We start from the raw sequence: 21226 nt of genomic DNA on the forward strand, positions 1-21226 counted from the left end.
AGTTACATTTTCTGAATGAATAGAATGATTTGTTCTAATGTTGTTTGTAAATAGGATATCAAGTCAGCATCTTGTATAGCAATTAACCACTAGGAAGAAAGTATGCAGTGTGTTAATTATTGAAACTCTCCTACCGATTTGATTTGAAACTGTCTCATTGCCATTTGTTTATCAATATAATTATGGGAAGAAATAATAAATAATCAGAGTATTATAATGTATAATACATAAGCATTAACCAAATTGACCAAATAATCATTGAGCATCCCTTAGGAGTAAAAAAGATACTTCCTTGTTTTCCCTGAACCCTCTTTGCAGCAGAAATTTTAATTTATTTTTACTTTCTATTTAATTTTTAATTGTGACAAGTACCTGTATTTGGGAGTACTGTTAGTAAAAATTGTGCCCTACTACTTCACTTTAGTTAATTTTGCTCCCTTGTCCTATTGGTGTACTCCCTCTACACTCTCCATAATGAGTGGAATCGATTAGTCAGTTAACTACCATGTATTGAAAGAATATTGATTCATTTAAAAATAAATATACTTGGTACTAACTGTTATATTTGCTGCACTTTAAATTTTCTTAGCCTCCTTGACACTAACAAATTGGTTTGAAACTCTGAATCAAGGATATGATTTTTGTCTTCTGGGCATAGAATTAGCATGATATTTGCAACCATTTATAGTACATATAAAAATACGCAGAAGTATGATGTTTATGTAGTCATCTGGATAAAAATTGTAGAAAGTCAGTTTGAGGTAATTATAATCTATCTTTATCACTCCACTGAATTATGCAAACACTGCCAATTTTAACTTTCACATTCTCTAATACATTTTTCACAATGCCGCTTTTTTCATCTCTTAAACATGTTAGCTCAGACCATATTTACTACTAAAAGATTAACATATAGTGACTATGCCTGACAATACGAGTAAATTCCAACTTTTCCCCATTGTTTTGAGGCCACTTTCAGTGTGTCCAAGCTATCTGTTCTGGTCATTTCCTTTCTTTCCCATCCAAAAGCAAAAGATCCTGTCCTACCAAGGCTCATTACATGTCAAATCTCTTGCTTCTTCAATTATATATAATTCTCTTCATCCGTCGACACCGAGGAAACTTCTGTTCTTTATTCAAATCTCTCTCCTTTCCAAGCACAAATCAGGCCCAACCATGCTTAGCTTTCAAGACCAGATTGGAAACATTCAGAGAAGGATGACTGTAGACTCTCTGGGCCTATCTCAAAAGTCTCCTGCTCTTTGGATATCTCCAGCCCTCCAAGAGACTCAAGCCTCTTAGCCTTAGCAACACACTCAAATAACTTGGAGGGATTTAAACAAGCTGTTGTCTAGACTCATCCTCCTAAGTCACATAAATGCACAGTACAGAATGAGATCTTAGTGAGTATTTTTAAGCAGTCAACCTATTCAGGAGAAATGAGAATTACTTTTTAAAAAGAAATAATGGAATGTACCTTACAAGAACACTGAGAATAGTTTGATATATACTTGTATTCTTTGCTTTTGACAGTAAGGCCTATTAGTGATAACAGGATAAAATTTACTTAACTAAAAGTGATTATTACATGAAAATGGATGAATTAGGTAAAAGTTTATCCTGATGCAGGGGTAACTTAAAAGATATGACTCATTAGAATAGGAATCTCATAGAGAAAATTTTTCTTTTGGTTGAAAATTAATGAATGAGATTTTTAGAAGGAAGCATGAAAAAATTCTCATGCTTTTTAAAAGGTAATTTATCTAAAGAAAGAGCATGTGGATACAATTGATGCAGCTGAGATCTTTGCTGCTCTCCTTACTTTAATATTCCTTTAAATTTGATCAGTGTGCACTGCTTGCATGTATGAAAATACCACACTGAACCCTATGCATATCTTGTATTGAGTCACAGCCAATGCAGGTAATTTGTTGGAAATATTTTAAAACAAATTTCATATAGAATATCTACATCTACTTTCATACACCCTCAAGACAACTCTTCTTCTTTCATTACTCTTCTATAGTCAAAAAGGGTGAAAATAAGTGCTGATGTGAAAAGGAAATTTTTTCTACCCCTTTTTTTCTGACCACATTAGGTGTACAATTTACCAGGTTTCCTTATGTGAGGGAATATACAAATTACTCCAAAGATGCCATTATTTGTTTAGGTTGCTGAACAGCTTCCAGGCTCACAGGGATTTTGAAAGGAGCCAGAGATGCTGACCAGGAGAATGTTGTCACCCAAATCATTCATGGAGTGTTTCTTCACTTCCTTGAGACAGTTTTTTCTTAGTTCTGTTGCAGGCACCCCAGTGACAGTCCTATTACAGAGACTTAGAGGAAAGAGGCCGTGGGAGAGATTTGTTGCATGAGCATCGATATATCTGCTTGGCCTGGGCAGCTTTTACCTGTCAGAGAGCATTGCTTCAAATCTGGCCATTCTTTAGAAGGAAACTGAAAGAGACATCAGAATCTGTACTGTCTAACAAACCCTGAATTAAGCTTTCAGATATATGTTCTGGTGTTTCCATTATGGTTTCATTTCTGTTCATTGCTGATTCGTTGGGGACCAGTGAGGCAGAAGTAAGTCGCCCTTTCTGACTATAAGAGAGTCGTGAAAGATGAAGAGTTGTCTTGAGGGTGCATAAAAATAGATGTAGATATTTTGTGTGACTTTTATGCTTTAAAATATTTCCAACAAATTATTTGCATTGACTGTAACTTAATGCAAGAGAACAGAAGCTTTGGACTGCCCGGCATCTACAGAAATGAGCCATGCACTGGTTGGAGGGGAAAGGGTCTTTCTCTCACTAGCTCCTTATCAGCACATTCTTCATTTTAAGAAATTTGGTTGCCTTCGTTTTTCACTGTGAGTACTGCTCTTCTGTTAGATATCATACTGAGGAAATTATGCCACAGCATAAAGTATCAAGTAGTTCTTTGTGGGTATTTTTCAATAAAGTGAAGACCTAAATTTATTTTAAAGTACTGTTGCTTGCATTTTGCTTCAGTTTGCATATAATCAATTCAGTTTTAATGGAAAAATTTCCAGCTAATTGCTTTCTTTTTAGATGGGAAATTATATTGTTAGATATGTGTAGCAAGGATTTATCAAAAGAAATAAAACATGTATTCATAATATGCTCTGTAGATACTCAAGATACATCACACACTTATTTCCAAGTCTTCAAAAACTTCTCACAGTCTGTCTGGATAGAAAGATATTATTAATTAGAGACACAATAAGGACTGGCCAAATAGCTCAGCAGATTAAAGAACCTGCAAGCAGGTGCAGGTGTCAGGGGCTTGATCCCCGGGCCTGCCGTGCCAGCCCAGGGCTGGGGGCATGCTGAGATGGCAGTTGAGACTGGGCATGGTGGTGAGTGCCTATAACCCCAGCACTTGGGAGGCTGTAAGCAGGTGGATCACTATGAGTCCGATCTTGTAGTGAGACCTTAAACACCCTGTAGAGCCTTCCCTAAAATCCAAAAAAGAAAAAGAAAAAAAAGACACATTAAACAATCAAGGTGTTTTTTATTATACTGACTATAAATATAGCTCTACATTTACCATAGATTACCACAACCTGTATGTTATAGTTTAACATTGCTGCAACATATGCTACATAGAGATATATTATGTGCATAATCTAGGTATGGTGTATATGTATATACAACTAAGTGTTGCATTTCTGTACACCAAATAAATGAACCCTGCATATTAACATGGCTTCTCTTTTTATACCTCATTTCTACTTTTTTCTGCTGGATGGATAAGACCAAGATAAAGCAAGACCTATATAACAAAGAATGTAACTTTTGTATCTGACAAGGTCAGTCAAGTCCCCTCAGGACTTATCCCGAAACCCTGCACCGCACTTTGTAGATCCTTTGTCAGTGTCAGCCATGTGGATGAGTCAGGGCCATTGCTTGACCAATTTGCCCTCTGTGAAAGCCTGAGAGAATGTTTTCTCTCCATGTGACTCTCTTTAGGCACACACTACATCATCGATCGCATTCCTCTGTGGCCTTATAATTTCCTTTATCAGAAAATTTGGGACACAACTGAGTTAAATGATGTTACAGTATTGGTTCTCCTATGTTCTGAGTCCTCACTGACCTTGAACGGCTAGGGCCAAAATGTTGGCTGTCCTTGCAGCCCTTCTTTTTCTCTAATTTTTGGTTTGCAAACTTAGGTTGTTAACCCTCCAGAAGAAAAGCTTATTATTACCCTATAACATATACAGTTGAGTTTAACCTCACTATCTGTCTGAATCTTAGGCATAAGATGTATTTTTCATCAAATATTTATATGTTAAACTTTAAGTCTCAACAGAATATGAAAAAAGAATTAAAAAATTAAAAGATATGAATAAACAGCTACTTATTTTTACACAAAAATTTAGAAATCTAACCATATACATCATAGTAGCAGGATAATCCTGTGACTTTTTTTTTCCTCTTTTCTCTTTTTTTTCATCTATTACTACAGAAGGCTCAAGTCAACAGATTCAGACATTGCCAGTCCTGTGGATAACTCACTACTATTGTGGACTATTGGGCTGTATTGGAAAATGTTGCTGAATTTATGCACCTACAATATTTGGATAGCAATGGAATACCTATCCCTGACAAAACTAAACATAAAAAGGAGATATAAATGAAGGACAATTCTGTATCTGGATATACAAAATTCTTAGGATAGATATATAGCAACTTTTTCTTAATTCAATAAGAAGAAAGATTTGTGCTAACAGTGTTTGGACAGGATATCATGTTGGCATCTTGAGCTATGAATGACTACTCACTACAAAGACAACACTATGCAATGTATTAATTGATGTAACTCTCCTACCAACCTGTTTTGAAACTGTCTCATTGCAATTTTTTTTCTGAATAAAATTAATAAAAAATGAATCCTGGCATTAAAGGAATGTTGAGAACATTTATGATTTGTAAAACCCAGGACCATCTTTTTCCATAAATTTCAGGGCTTTGCAAGACATGCTATGAAAGATAAAAATACAGTACAGATGTTTTTCAGGAATTTTGTAATACTGGAAAAATATCTTAACTAGTATTTGTATCCTGGACTATAAACAATTGTTTGTATTTGTCTTGATAAATAAAATGCATCTAAATCAAGCTTTACCTTGATTCAGAAAAATGCTTACATATGTGCAGGTAGTATTTATTTCCTGTCAAACAATATTTCTTTTGCCCCACAGCTTCACTGGCATTTGCTATTATCTGATTTCTTGATGATAACCATTCTTTCTGGATTAAGAAGGAATTTTACTGTTAATTTAATTTGCATTACTCCTATGGCCTGTAATGTTGAGTATTTTTTATGTATGTATTGGACACTGTGCATCTGCTTCAGAAAAATGTCTATTCATTTTGCTTGCCTGCCTTTTTAGTTCCCCATTATTTATTATGAGTCTTTTATTTTTAGGGGATCCAATTGTCTTGAGTTCCTTATATAATCTAGATGTTAGTTCTCTGAAGAGCAGCAAGCAAGAGTTCTCTGCTCTCTATTTACTCTCTACTATGTTGATTGTTTCATTTGTCGCACAGAAGGTTTTTAATTTGATAGCATACCATTCGTTGATCCCTGGTACTATTCCTAATACAATGCAAATGAAACTTTTGCAATACAAAAATTAGATTTTCTTTTTTGTTATACATTTACTGGGATACTCTAATGTCTACTGGGTAGACATTTATTCTCAAATTTAGAGCCAAGTAAGAAGAGAAGCAATTGATCTTATTTAGTTACCTCTCAGTACTCTGGATAGTGAACATATTCTCAAAAGTGAAAAAGAAAAATTCTAAGTCTAAAAATTCTAAGTCTAAATAATTGCCCTTGGCTGTGGCTAGAAATCATGGAACACTCTTCAGCAGTGCAGAACCAAGAGCAGATGGGCAATTATTACCTGGAGCTTGGTTGCAAAACTATTTAGAGGTGGTGAGAGTGAACTAGGCATGCAGAACATTATCACTTCTAATCCTCTGACTTATACTTTAAGTTTGGTTCCAAAGCTTTGATCTTGAAGTTCTACTTTCTAAATAAGGCCTCTCTTCAAAGTCAACCTAGAAAAATGTCTAAGTATTCAAAATACAACACAACTTCATCATTACTAAAACCAACGAAATACAAAATTTAGGATTCAATAATTGATGTGTTTATTTTTCTTACAGTAAAGGTGCTTACTTACTGAGAATGTATTACTACAACATTTTTGATGCCAAAAATGAAATATTAACTTCCTGTAATTTAAAAGGTCCTTTAAAAAAGCTCTTACATTGAATTTTACTTCCTCTAGCAAAAATGATAGAAGTTTAATTTTAGATATGTGCTGGTTCATTTAAAACCAGTTAATTTTCATCTGTAGCAAGCCAGAGATTTTCTACATTTATCATGCAATGTTTTTATTATTTTGTTAAAACAGGCTTTGTTTCCATAAAATTGCTTTGGGATGTTATCATTTAATTAAGTCATCCTAAGTACATTGTGGGTCACACTGTCTTTTCAAAACAAGGAAATCATAAAGCTCTCTGGGCTTGGATACATATTCTCAAGATTCTGGGTTCATTTAAATAACATATGTAACATTCTAAGCTTCTTTGAGTTTTTACATAAAAATAAAGGAATGTAGTCAAGTTTAAACAAATGTATTAAAGCACACATAGTAAAGAAGTCAAGCTGATTAGACTGCTTTTAAGTCTTAATATTGGTTTTCATCCATTTGCATATGAATAGACCCTAAGTTGCCAAAAGTATGTCACTCTTATCTTTAAACAAATGCCTTTGTCACTGGGTGCCAGAACCTAACTAGAAACTGAATGCAGCTGCATGAGACATTGTCTTTGAATGCTGTGCAGCTAGTAAGTGTCTAACCCTTGACCTCTAGGCCCTGCCCTGAGTCCTGCCCTCTCCTGAGCAAAAGCCTCAGGTGATGGCGGTGTTCTCTCATGGGAGATGGTGACTGGGAATATGCTTTCCGCACTACGGTGCCACACAGGGTCATGAACCCTTTTGTTCACAGATTGAGGCTTGCCTTTGACTAAGTTGGACACTTAATCCCAAAGCTGCACATATCAGCAACAATCCACCTATTAGTGCTAAATCGGGACACAAACACACAAAAATAAAATGCTCAACATCCATTAAGCACTTTAGTATCAAAATAACACAAAACAAACAGAACTAAAATATAACCTTGAGCATTACTTCTGAGAAAGTCAAAGCCTCTGTACTGGAGCCATTCTTAGGAGAAAGGATTATATATTTATTTTAAAGAAATCATAGAGTAAGCAACAAACAAAACAAACCTCCTACATAAATTTGGAATATTTATTAATCAACTGTAACATCCAGTAGAAAATTTTTGACGAGTAAATTTTCAAACAATGTCCTCATTAATAGACAGCACTGCATTTCTTTCTAATTATATTTGACACATCACCAGCACCTGTGAGTCTTTCTCCACATTTTACACATTGTACTTCGCATGAGTGGGAAATGTTTTTAAGGGTTAAGGAAGCATCTTGTTATGATCACTAAATACAGCACTACAGTTTAGTCAAACAGAGTATGTTTTGGGTTTATCCAAAGCACCTATCACTGAGAATTCCAAGTCACCTTAAAAGAAGGTTTGGGAAACTACAGTGAGCTTATGCCTGCCATTATAGAAATGGAATGACCCCAGACACATAAAGTATGGTTCTATCAAGTGCTATAGCTGACATGAGCTGTGAGCTGTGACAATCACACACCGCATAACACTGCTTCAGGACTGGAGCACGCATGTGACAGCAGGTCCATAAGAGTATAGTGGAGCTGAAAATTCCTATTGCTCAGTGATGTCCTAGCTGAGTTAACATAGTGGTGATGCTGGTGTAAATGAACCTCCTATACTGCCAATTGTACAAAAAGACAACACATAAACTCTGTACTTAATAGTGATAAAAATGACTATGCTAGTGGCTTATGCATTCACTATAGCATACTTTATGCCATTGATGTTCTACTTTTTGTGGTGCTGGGATTGAACCCTGGGGGCTTGTGCATGTGAGGGAAATCTTGTATAACTGAGCTACATATCCAGGTCTTATTGTTACTTTAGACTATGTTCAGACTCATGTGAATAGTTAAAAAGTGGTATTCATAAGCACTTGTCTTTGAATGCTGTCCAGTATAGCAAGTATCTAGCCCTTGACCTCTCGGCCCCACCCTGAGTCCTGCCCTTTTCTGAACAAAAGCCTCAGGTGATGGCTCTGTTCTTTCATGGGAGATGGAGACTGGAAGCCTCAGGTAGGTCCTTCAGGAGGGATTTCAGATGAAAGTCATTACCCTAAGAGATGACACTCCCATGTGTGTTATTGCTCCTAAAGACCTTTGGGTGGACGATCCGTGGTGCTAGAAGACACTGATATTGATCATTTTCACCTTGAGTAGGCCTGGGCTCGTGTATATGTATTGTAGTTTTTAAGAAAAGAAAACCTTTAAAAGTTAGAAATTTTAATGAAAAAGTTTATAGAATAAGGATATAAAGAAAAAAACTTTTGGGTACCATCCATATTTGTATAAAGACACTACGGTGTTTGCTCAATGAAATCACCTCATGCTGTCCACATTGGTGTAAGGACACTAGATCGCTCAAAATGCGGGCACCTACCAATGCCTTTCTCAGGATGTAGCGACATCATTAAGTGCAGCATACTAGTACTCTAGTATGTTCAATGTGTAGCGTGCACACAGACAATATTAGCTACTACCGTCTTCTTAATTTGAAGTTCTGAGTGAAGCCAAGATCCAAAGCTTTAAGACTGCAGGGGACAGAAATTATCTCAGATGCCAGAATCCTGACAAAAAACTGAAGTGGTGGAAGTAACTTCAGAGCTTATGCAACCCACACTTGTCATTTCTTAGTCAATTTTTTTTTCGTGGACAGTACTTTTTGAGCACATGGTTCAGTAAGGTAGACTTCAGGGTGTAAACATTCTGCAACATAAAATATTATTAGCTACTTTCCACCTACAGGCACAAGATACCTGATGCAATTGAAAGGAGAGGCTTATTTGGCTCCCAGTTTCCAGTGGGTTCAAACCATAGTCCGCTACTTCCTCGGCAGAAACAGCGCGATGCAGGGACCCGAGACAGCGGTCCCCCTCAGGGCAGCCCGGAATGCAGAGCGACAGGGTGAAGCCGGCGACGAGAGCGCGGTTCTTCTGGTCCCGCCTTCAGGAACCAGTTTCTTCTGACCAGGCCCGACCTCCACCCCCATGAGGCTTTTGGGGACCATGTTAGATCTACACCGTAACATACTCCTAGGCAAGATTTTCTCCCTTTCCTGTTCTGCGCGAGCGGCCTGAGGCAACGAGTTAGGTCTCTGGGCTTCTTGTTTTCATTACATAGACAGCTCTACCACCAAGAGGGTCAATGTACCTAAAACCCAAAGGACTTTCTGTAAGAAGTGCGACAAGCATCAGCCTCGCAAAGTGAACCAGTATAAGAAGGACAGGGATTCCCTGTATGCCCAAGGAAAGAGGCGCTACGATCAGAAGCAGAGTGGCTGCGGTGGGCAGCCGAAGCCCATTTCTTGGAAGAAGGCTAAAAGGACAAAGACTGGGCTGAGGCTTGAGTGTGTGCGGCGCAACTGCGGAGCGAAGAGAAGGCTGGCCCTTAAGAGATGCAAGCACTTTGGACTGGGAGGAGACAAGAAGAGAAAGGGCCGAGTGGTCCAGTTTGAAGCTCGCGCTTCACTTTAAGGCAAGTTTATTGAAGCTATAAAAAGATTAGCTATAGGAAAATAAATGCAGTGGTAACCAAAAAAAAAAAAAATTCTGATTTCGCTGTAGGTCCATCTTGGCATGATTTCATCAAGAATATTTTATATTCTGGACACACAACTTGGCTACAAAGAAATGTTTTGAGAAAATGGAAGAATTTTCTGGAGAAAAGGGAAATCAGTGGATCCTAAAAAGATAACACTAACTCTGCCCCTCTGTCTTTGAGAGTCTGTGAAGTTGAACAGAGCCGAGTCCTGCTAGTCATTGAACAGCTGTGATATTTTTGTCTGGGCAATATTTCAGTATCATTTTTATTGTGATGAGATTTTAAAAATTTATTTTAACAAAGAAGCAGGAGTCTGTCTTAGCCATCAATTATTAAAATTTGACATTAGTAATCGATTTCACGAAGACAGCAAAACTAAGGTGGACTTTTAGAATTTTTTAAAATAAGAAATACTCCTTACTGACTTTTTGCAAACCTTAGAACAGCCTGGTATGAAGATGTAGACTTGCAATTGTAGCACTTGGGGAGGCCAAGGCAGGAGATTTGCAATTTTGAGCCCCACCTGGGCAGGTTACCAAGTTCCTATCTCAACACAAAAGATAAAAAAAATGGGCTAGGGATCTAGCCCAGTGTGAACCCAGGGCTCAATCTCCAGTATAATTCAAAATAAATTAATTTTATTTTTATCAGTGAAGTGCATGCTGCATTTCAAGAAGGACCAGTTTCTACTCAGGGTTAACTTCTTCTAAAAGGGAAATGTAGAATTAGAAAAGTCTTTTCTAGAAATTATACATAAACCTTTAAAATAGACAGGGAGATTTCCCCCTAAACACAAAGAAAGGAAAGAGCGCTTAAAAAATGGAGGGAAAGCAGGCTGTCCTCAGGCTTTCAGGCTTCACTGGTTCAGGCACCAGCAGGAAGGCCCACATCGAGTGAGGGAACTGCCCTTGCTTGTCTGCTGGTAGCTAGCAAGAGCTTGATTTTATTTTATGAGAAACAAGGATTATTCAACTCCTTTGTTCTCACTGATCTAGCACTTGTTCATTTTTAGTAGGAGCTTTTCTTAAGGGTTTCTGACCTTTGTTTTTTGTGCCAGGGACAACTTTGGTGGTGAGAAAACATCCATCCTGAAAATAATATGGAGTTTTTTTGGCATGGTTTTTACTTTGTTAAAAAAAAAAAAAGGTTGTTGTTTTGAAATAATTTTAGGATCACAGGAAGTTGCAAAGACCCATACAGAAATTTCTATGCTTCTAAACTTGCTCACCACATTGTTAGCATCTATAGCATGGAGGCAAGAATGTTGACATTAGCCCAACCCACAGAGCTTTAATCAGATCCCACTGCTTATGCGTGCATGCATATGATGCATTGTGCACTTCTGTGCAGTTTTATCAAATCTGTGACTATGTGTGACAAGTACTACAGTGAGGCCAGGAGTTATCCTATTGCCTGAGGTTTCCTCGTGTTACTCCCTCCTGGCCACCTATTCACCAAATCCCCAACTTTTGGAAACCAGAATGTGTTCTTAATTTCCATAATTTTTAATTTCACAAATGTTAAATAAATGACATCAGACATTATGCAACCTTTTCAAATGCATTTTCTTTTCATTCCATGCAATCTCCTTGAGGTTGCTTGTTTCAATACTTTACTCCTGCTTACCCCTGGACAGGAACTCACTGTATGGGGGAGCCGTGGTTTGTTTCCTTCTCTTCCTCCTCCTCTCTGTGGACATCAGAGTTGCTTTCACCTTTTAGCTTTTGAAAACAAAGGTACTGTGAACATCCATGCTCAGATTTTTGTGTGAACATAGATTTTGTCTAAGACTAATGCTTAAAAGTACAATTGCTGAATAGAACGTCTGTTTAATTATATAAGAAATGGCTCAATTATTTTTAACTAACTGAACAATATATCTTGTACCTGCAATGAATAATCCAACTTCTCCTCCTCCTCACTTGCACTTGGCATTATCACTAACTTTTGCTGGTCATTTTGATAGTGGGTAGAAAGATCTCACTTTGGCTTTAATTCACCTTTTCCTTACTGCTGATGATACTGAGCATGTTTTCTGGCACTTTTTTTGTCATTGGTACTTACTCTTTTTTTTTTTTTTAATGTATTTTGGTACAGAGCCTCACTGGGCAGCTCAGACTCATAGTGATCCTCCTGTTTTCAGCTTCCCCAGTGCTGGGATTACAGGTGTGTGCCACTACACCTGGACTCAGTGACTGGCTCAGCTCACCTGGGGGAGCATGTGGTGCCAGGATCGAACCCCAGTCCCTGTGCTTGCCCAAGCTGGTGCTTAGTCTGCTGAGCTATCTTGTCAGCCCTTATACACACTTTGGTGAATTTTTTTATCTACTTTATCAATTTTCTTTTTAAACTATTGAGTTTTTTATCTTTTTATTTTTTATTTTTTGTATTTTTAGGGAAGGGTCTATAGGGTGTGCAAAGGTCTCACTACTAGACAGGACGAGTAGTGATCCTCCTGTTTACAGCCTCCCAAGAACTTGGATTACAGGCACACACCAAAAACTACTGAGTTTGACAGTGTTTTATGTATTCTCTACACAAGTGCTTTGTCAGCCCTGTAATTCACAGATGCTTTCTCCCAATTTGGGGCTATCTTTTCCTCTGCCCTAATAGGATCACAGAACAAAGATTTTTAATTGTCATGAGATCCACCTTATCGATTTCCCCTTCTATAGACTATGTTTTGGTGTCATTTCTAAACACTCTTTACTCAGGCCCATATCCTAAATTTTTTTCATGAATTGTATAGTTTTAGATTTTCCACTTGAGTCTTTCATTCATTTGAATTAATTTTATTTAAGACTACCTGAAAACTATCTTTGAAACATAAAATGCACAGGCGTAGAAATAGAGCCAATCTTATTGAAATAAAGTGAGTTATTCTAAAGTCATACGACATTCACATGTGTTAATATCTGACAAGATGATAAATATCAATTCCGAAGGTAATGAATATGAAACCTATTTCAAAATATGTGCAGTAACTAAAATTTTATGAAAATGTGTGTGATTCTGCTGGATCTACTGGGCACCTTACTATGTTTAGTTGCTTACATTAATAATCAAAATAAACTCTAATGTATTGGCAGACACTATTGAAAATGAAGAAGCATTCTTGCTCATCCAATTTCAAGGATCTCAGATTAACATCCTCTAAGAATAAAGAGAAGAAATGAATTTATTCCATATAGTTCTAGACATGATGGGAATCTAGGACCAATGAATAGATACTGTACTATATATATCAATATATGATTTATATTTTAATGTAAATCCTAAGACAGCATTAAATAAGTAGCTGTCTGTAAATGCTCCTCTGTTACCTATAAAGAAATGTAATTCTATATCCAGACAATTATCCAGTAACCCTTGAGCCTTTGTCAGGAACACACAAGGAAGGGTGGCAATGACAATGACTAAGAACCCCTCATGAGCTAAGAGTTCTGTTTTAGAGAGAAAAGGAGCTGAGAACTTGTAGTTCTAGGTGGTTTTCTAGAAATCCCTAACCTTCACCAGAACAGTGGGAAGATAACTGCCCAAGCCATCTAGCTTTGAGACACCCAGCCAAAGGTGTTTGAAAGTACCTGTTAATTTTTCCTCCTGGTTTTCTAAAGCATTTCATAGATTGCTGACTGGTCCCTATCAGGGAGCTCTGTGATTTTCATTATTACATGTAAATTAATCAACTGAAAGAAGAAAGTACAAGCATTTAGTTGCACAAGGTTGTCCTATTTTGACAGCATTTTAGTTATGGGTTCAAGAGTAATTACTGAAATAAATCATCAATAGGTGGTGGTGATATTGATTTTGTGTCAGCACCTGCATAAACTATAACCCAGCCTCCAAGCAGAGCCATGTTCATTGTCTTTTGTGCTTTATTTTCCAAATGCTGTCCAAAACCAAGGCTTTTCAGCTTCCACAAGGCATTGCCTACTGAGGTGCTTTTCCCAGGAAGCCTTCCTGCCCACATCACCTCTCCCTCCCCGGCTCTCACTCTGACCGGTCTCTCTGGACCATTTCACCGTGCTCTCTTAACTAGTGTGAAATGCTAATACGGATTGCTGTGATTTTCCAACAAAGCAGAAGGAAAATGTGATTACTGGTCAGAGGGTTTCATATTAGCACTTGCTTCTGCTAATTTAAAAATGGGTTGGACTGCAGGAAAACCAATTTCCTCCCTTAACATTAGTTTCTTCTGCTGTTCTTTGTTTAATAAATATCCTCTGGGCTCAAACAAATGTGAATAGGGGAAGGAGAATTCAGCTCTCATTCTGTTAAAGGCAAACTTGAAATCTAGATGGATTTAATTTTTTGAAGACCACTTTAAACTTAATCTTCAAATTAAAGTCAAATAACTTCCTTGGTTTTATCTATGTATGTTTTTAACCAGTTGGCTCAGACAGAAAATCTACTTTGATGTTCTGATTTCATTAAAGGTGACTCAGATAACTCTGAATGGCAGGGCACTGAATCAGAATAATGCAACCTTAAATAAACTTGGATTATATAGTTTTCACTTCATACCAAGAAATGCTCCTCTGGCTGATAACAAAAGGCATGGATTGAAGCAGAACATGAAACAACCAAAGATTCTGCATTTAATGAATCTCAAGTCTGCATCTCAGTATTGTTTCTTAAGTATTGAAGAGGGCTAGATATGTATTTATCCCAGAAAAATAACTCTTATTTCTTAATTGAGCGATATATTTGAAATAACACTTTTGACTTTTCTAGTTCAAAATATAGACTCCTTTTCTAAATTTCAACTATAATTTGTGTATCTTGGTGCTACATATGGATAAACAAAGCCTTCCCTTCTTCCCAGCTCTGTGCCCTAATTTCTGGTCAGTCATTAACTATGCATTATACTTATTTAATTTATGTTTATTTTAGTATTTCATGCTTGCAGTACATAACCATTACATTCTGCTTGGGGATTTGGTGCCTATATATATTGCATCTTAATTCTCCTTTCCCCCTTCCTTTCTCCTCCATCCCTCCTCTCTCTATTTCATTATGTATTTGCTTCTGCTCATTTCTAAGATTTTTCAGAGCATCAAAGACAGCTTACACTGAATCTTAGTAAGTACATCTTATAACTATACCACTTCACACTTTACCCAATTGTTATTAGCTCACTTGAAAGAAGTATCCTTTCCTGTATTTTACTGGTAAGGCAACCAAGCTTCACAGAAGTAGGCAAGAGCATGCTCAGGATGTGCTAGTTCATAAGCAGTAAGCCTGTCTCTTGCATTCTGGTTTTCTGCTTCCTAGTTCTCACCCATACACTACTATCGATAAACCACTTTTGTATTATAAATACTTTTCAGATTTCTTCAGTTCTCTTATTCTTTCTGTTGCATTCTTTTCTACCTTCTGCCTAAAGAAGGGACCCTCTACTCCAACTCTGATCTTTGTGTTTGGACTGCCAGGAATACATCTGGTTCTTACAGATAAACTCCTTCCATACAGCTGTGTGCAGTTTTGAACCCCGCCTGGAATAATTCTATAAGAATGGTTTCATTTACAATACATTTCTGATAGAATTGTACCTAAAAAAATTTCATATGTTTCACCCCAGCACCTACTGATTATTCAAAAGATGTTTGTAGACTGAATCAGTGAATATACATTTAGAAGTCTTTGACGTGCCATCAAAACATTTCCAAGTTCTCTAGGGATGTCAGGCTAATGTAAATGTGAGCGGAAAACTCAGCAAATGTCAACAGGCTATAAATAATCACTTGGTCTATCAGTGCAGAGAATTTACATATACAGACATTTCCTTTGATGAATGCTAAAGCTCATAATGAAAAAGAACATGTATTTTGAAAAATTAAACATCTAAACTAATACAGTGAAAAAGCACGGGCTTTGGATCAAAGGCCTGGCTTCCCGTCTCAGCTCTGCCACTTTGGTTAGATAAGTTACTATTTTTAAGCTTCAACTTCCTCACGTTAAAACAGGCTTCATTATTTCTCTTACTTGATTACTGTGAGGATCCGATGAAATAATGTTGGCCCAAGGCTTTTGGACACAGAATGGGCATTTTGTTCTCTCCCTCCCCTTGTTTCTTGGAAGTCATGAAGGCAATACTCACGTTTTACTGTTTAAGAACTAACAAGCCATTAAATTGACTCAGCTATGAAGTTTTCTACATGCAGATTACAGATTGTGAACTTAAAAAAGAAAACCCGCATTCTTTTAAAGATTTATTGAGCGACTGATGTCTCCTAAGTTCTGATGTGGCAGAATCAGATCTCTGTCTGCTTAGAATTCTCGGACATATGTTCATTCATGTAAATTCTAAATGCAGCTCTTTAGACCATGAAAAGTAAGAATAAGATAAGATACAATCAGAAGTTCATGTAGGGGAGTTGAAGGCCACACAGGTGAGCATTCAAATGCAACAGATCAGCAGACAATTGGTAGTGTAGACGTAAGGGCAGTGTGGGAGTGAGCTCACAGGCAGAAGCTGTGTGGTTGGGGTAATCCCAGCGGAGCCTCAGAGTTTGTAATATGTCAGCTAGTCTAGAAATTCATTTAAATGTTTTCACCTACATAGAAATGTTAGCAGTAAATACCCAACTGTGTGATTTATTTCAAGAACTATGATGGCCTTGACTTTGACCCAGAACACTCAGTTATTTCTGACTCTTGCATGTACTTAGTCTTTCTGTAGCCTTATTGGCCTGGATCGTATTGCCACTTGGCACAACTACAACCCACAAGTCCTAGCTTAATAAGATTTGCTCTTCAACCCTGATCTTCTATAAATCCCAGTCATCAAACCCTATCATCTAATCCTGGGGGATATGGCAACTCAGAGATACAAAAACCTTAGATTTGGGAAGCTGCATTCCTACAGGGTCTGGTTGACTGAATTTAAGAAAATGTCACTGAAGGCCAAAAAGTTGAGAATTGACAATTACTGCTTGCTTAAGTGTTACACTATAAACAATAGTAATAGTAACAGGAGGAGCAGACTATGTTAGGCAATAATCTATGGATATTTATATTCTCTTTAAATTCTTACAACACCTTCAGGTGTATTTTATTTTCCAGTTTTGTAAGTGAGAAAGCCTAGGCGAGAGGTAAGGCCAGGGACTGGACACAAAAATCTGTCTGACTCCAGTGCCTGTGCACTAGGTCTTAACCATGATATATTCCACCTCTGAGTTCTTATCTACTCTCCAATCATCTACTCCATATTTTCATTTTATAGTATTAGTCAGAACACCTCCATAGGAAGTTCACACATATTTTTCTGAAGAGTTCCCCTACTTTTAAACTCTCCTATTGCACATTTTCTAAAATATATTGGTATAGGGCTTCCAGCCTCTTAAATGCCTCCTCCAACTTCCTTTGTTCTTGAGAGCCTAACTTCTTTTTCAGTGTATCAAGTAACACAAGCATTGGACAAACAAGCTCCTTTAACACTAGACATACTTGGAGAATTAAGTATCCTGTCCTGAGCATGGACTATTATACTGCAAACATGTTAAGGCTATCACTGGGAGAAAGACAAGAAGGACGGCTCTTCACTCAGAGGCCTGGCAGTGCTGCTACTCTGATTCCATGGCTGATAGTCCAATCTGCCTCCCATTCAGAGCCTTATTGACTGAGCACTTGAATCTATTAGCATATATTATAGTACTATTAGTACATGCTATAGAAATGCTTTTAATGTGTTTAACAGAAAAACTGTCTCAAAGGGTTGGCTTCTAAAACAGGAAGGACTAGATGTAGATATCATATTGAGTTGGCCCCTCAGTGATGGTGCCAAGGAGTCAGTGCCTGTATTTCTGCTCTGCTTTCCATAGAATCAGCTTCTTCCTAAGGCTGGCTTCCACTACAGAGGCCACCAGGGTGGTGGCAGTTCTACGTGTCATAGCTTTATGCCACAAACTCCAAAAGGGGCCAGGATAATATTCTTTAGCAGCTTCTTCAGAAGTCAATATATTTCAGCTCTCTTATTTCACAGACATGAATTAGATCATATGCCCTTTCCGAAACTAATTTCTGTTCATTGGCAAGAAGAATGCTACAGGCTAATTGGCTCATGCCTGGATTACCCAAACCAATCACCCTGGTAAGAATGAGGGCTTTCCTGACAGGTTGATATTAGCATATTCCCATTCCTTAGCCAAGGAGAGTGCTATCTTATCCCAGCAGGCATGAGTTGTTGGTAGAGGTGCTAAGGAAGGAGTTAGAGAAAGTGGATACTAGGTAGACTATCTACAACCAAGAGATCTCTCTTATATCTTTGGAAATAAACACAAGAATATAAGAAAATGATTACTGAATTAATATTCTTGGTAAGTGAATCAGGAAATTACCTCTACGATGAACATGTTAAAACTCTCAATATGTCTGTGCATAGTTTGTGACCTATACTTTTCGTATATTTGGCCCAATTCTCTCAAGTTTCTTAGGGAAATAAATTCCAAGGGCATTTTAATCATTCTTTCTTTTTCTTTCTCTCTTAATTTATTGATTTTTCCTAGCAACTACCAACAATGCCATTATTAACAAAGGAGCATTTTCACATAAATTCCATTTTTGATTTGAAAGCATTTATCATTCATTCATTTGACAAATAAACTGAGCACTTCATATGTGTATGATATTGTGCTTGGGCCATGGGAGAAAGATGGAAAACATACAGTGACTGATTTTAAAGAGCTCATAGTCTAATAAAGTCTGAAGGCTGATTTTAAATATTTGATTTAGGATACATTGGTATATTTCTTAATACAAGTACAATGAACTGTAAAAGCCCAGAAGTATACATACTTTCTGGCTCTTTGCCTCAGACAAGACAAATTCTGAGATGGCAACTTTTAAAATCTGCATACTAATCAATTAATAATTGGACATATTATACTTGCTGGGAAATGAGATAGTCTTGTATGGCAGCAGGGATTAGCCTAATGAGGAACTGTGAATTTATTCTGCTTGGGGGAGGATGTCCATGAAGTAGTCACAGTGAGTGAGTATAAAAGGCACCAAGCAAGGAAATAGAAATTACTCTTTGTGTGTAAAAACAGTAATTGCTTACACAGGTAAGGGAAGACCTGAGAAGCTCAATAAGGATGGTCAAGTGAAGTTCCTGTTTACTGTTTGGAGAGGTGGACAGAGGCTAGAAGTGGGCGTTGGTCAGTTTTCTGTCAATATACTGAAATACCTGAAGGAATTATGGGGTGAGGGCTGATTTTGGATCAGATTTCTGGAAGTTTGAGGCCAAGATCTGGTGGTCCGCTACCTGGTGTCTGCATGCCTCTCACAAGGGTAGCAGATGCTAAGGAGAGTACATAGTGAATGAAAATGATCATATCACAAGCCAGGAAGTAAAAACGGGGAGACTGCCCATTGTCGCTTTGAGGGCAAACCCCAGTGACCTACAGATCCCACAAAGACCCATCTTGTAAAGGTTCTACCATCTCCCAGTAGTGCCACCTTGGAGGCCAAACCTTTAACATGCAGCCCTTCAGGGTCCCTGAACATCCAAACTATAGCATGAGGTAACAGAGGCAGAAACCTTTGCTACCCAGCACAATATGGAATCTTCAAAGACTATGTAGAAAGTGCAGGATCAAGGAGAAGCTGCAGCTCCTTGTGCAGACACTGCCTAAGCCTGGGTGACAGGGAGTGCGCCAGCTTCATCCTTTCTCTGCAGTCCCCTTTAGAGTGTCCTTTCATGAAACAGTCCCTCAAGAGGCAGGGCTGCTGGGCCAGGTCTGGGAAGCAGCAGAGGACACAAAAGTAGAGGAGGAGGAAAAGAAGGAATCTGGAGTAGCTAGATGCAGCAATGGCACAGTAGGAAAATGCAAAGCCAGGCCATCAAGCCTCTGCTGTGGTACCCTCTATAACAAGTGACTGAGGCTACCTGGTGAATCTACCTGTGTGTGTTGATGGGACGAAGTAAAATGAGCTGGAGAAAATCTTTCCTCAAGAATTGTTTAAATGAAATAAGTGCAGAGCCAGTGGTAGAGAAAAAAGATGTCACTACAGGAGCAACTGCTCTGGCCATCTAGAGCCTACCAGCTTCTCTAAGAAACCAAATGCTGAAAGAGAACCATCTTCCACACTTCCACAGACTTCCTACTGCAAGGTCAACTCATTTTTCATTCATGTGTCAAAATAGAATGGCAAATACTATCTACGTTTAACTACATACTTATGGAGTTCAGGGTAGGCCCTTTCTGTGCCTGAGTTTCCCCGCACACAAGAGACTGTTTCTTCTTGAGGGCACAGTCTTGGTCTTGAGAAGAGCTTCCCTAGCATGGCTAGTCAGCACAAGCCTTTCAGTACAGCTGGAATACCAAGCACAATCGTGAAGGCTGCACTGTGTTGTCTAATTCTGGTTGTATTTCATAAAAATGGATTCTATAAATACAGTGGTGAGAATGGGGCAGGGTGAGAGCATACAGTATAACACCTAGAGGATAACCTGAGGGAATACAAATAAGTTTGCTTCTCAGGGTCCAAACCCCAACAATCTAGCAGCAGCGTGCCTTCCCGTCCTGTCCTCCTCTAATCCCCCAGGCTCTGGCGTTGCTTATCACTCTGGTGATTCTGAGTCTCCACCCAAGCGTTAGTCTATTTCAAGAGATTCTTTTAAATGACTACACTTGATAGACTCTCTTCAGAAAAGATGAATGCTTCTTCAAAACAATAACACTGCTTTTGGGGATGAGGGTAACTACTTATTAATAGATCAGTCATATGACTGACTGCACACCCAACTCTCCTGGTATGTCAGTAAAACAAAGAGGAATATAGGAGCCTGCTCAATGTATACTTCCTATACTGTAACTCACATGCAATGAAACCCCTACTTATTCATCTCTTTTAGTGATGTGCATTTGTAAATTGCTTGCTCTGTGGTTCATAAATTATTTTAAACTTTTGCACTACTGCTCAAAAATATAAATGTGTATGTTAATATCGTAGACTAGGACTCAGCTGCTGATCATACAAGGGAAATTTAACTAGCTTATAAATGTTAAAATGTAAAAGCAAAGGAAGTCTTGCTATTCATCTTCTCTGCAATATTCAGACATTCATGAAATTGAAAGTTAATGTACCAGGGACTTTCATTATCTGACCCGTTCCATACTATCTATTAGTTTCTCAAAGCAGTGGAGACAGAGGACCAATATGTCACCAACACAGGACTAGAAAGGTCACAAAAACAAAGCATCAATAAAGCACTTCTGAATTAAATTTCACAGTGTTCAGCAGAAAATATGTTCCATGGACTAAGGATATTTGTAAGAACAGGACTGATAGCTAGACACAATTTGCAGGAAACACAAACATTATTTCTTTATTTTAAAAATTATGTTAATCTATGTATGTATACACACAGGGAAAAGATA

The 21226-nt window shown here is 37.8% G+C and overlaps 1 protein-coding gene across 1 annotated transcript; it reads left to right on the plus strand.

Moving 5' to 3' along the window:
• Positions 1-9307: 9307 nt before the first annotated feature.
• LOC101566400 (60S ribosomal protein L36a-like) lies at positions 9308-9775 on the plus strand. Its single transcript, XM_004645493.1, has 2 exons — positions 9308-9323; positions 9423-9775. The coding sequence occupies exons 1-2, from the start codon at positions 9308-9310 to the stop codon at positions 9773-9775; spliced, it is 369 nt and encodes a 122-aa protein (XP_004645550.1).
• The last annotated feature ends 11451 nt before the right edge of the window (positions 9776-21226 follow it).

This window comes from Octodon degus, unplaced genomic scaffold (assembly GCF_000260255.1).
Source record: "Octodon degus isolate 3935 unplaced genomic scaffold, OctDeg1.0 scaffold00229, whole genome shotgun sequence".
Classification (NCBI taxonomy): Eukaryota; Metazoa; Chordata; class Mammalia; order Rodentia; family Octodontidae; genus Octodon; species Octodon degus.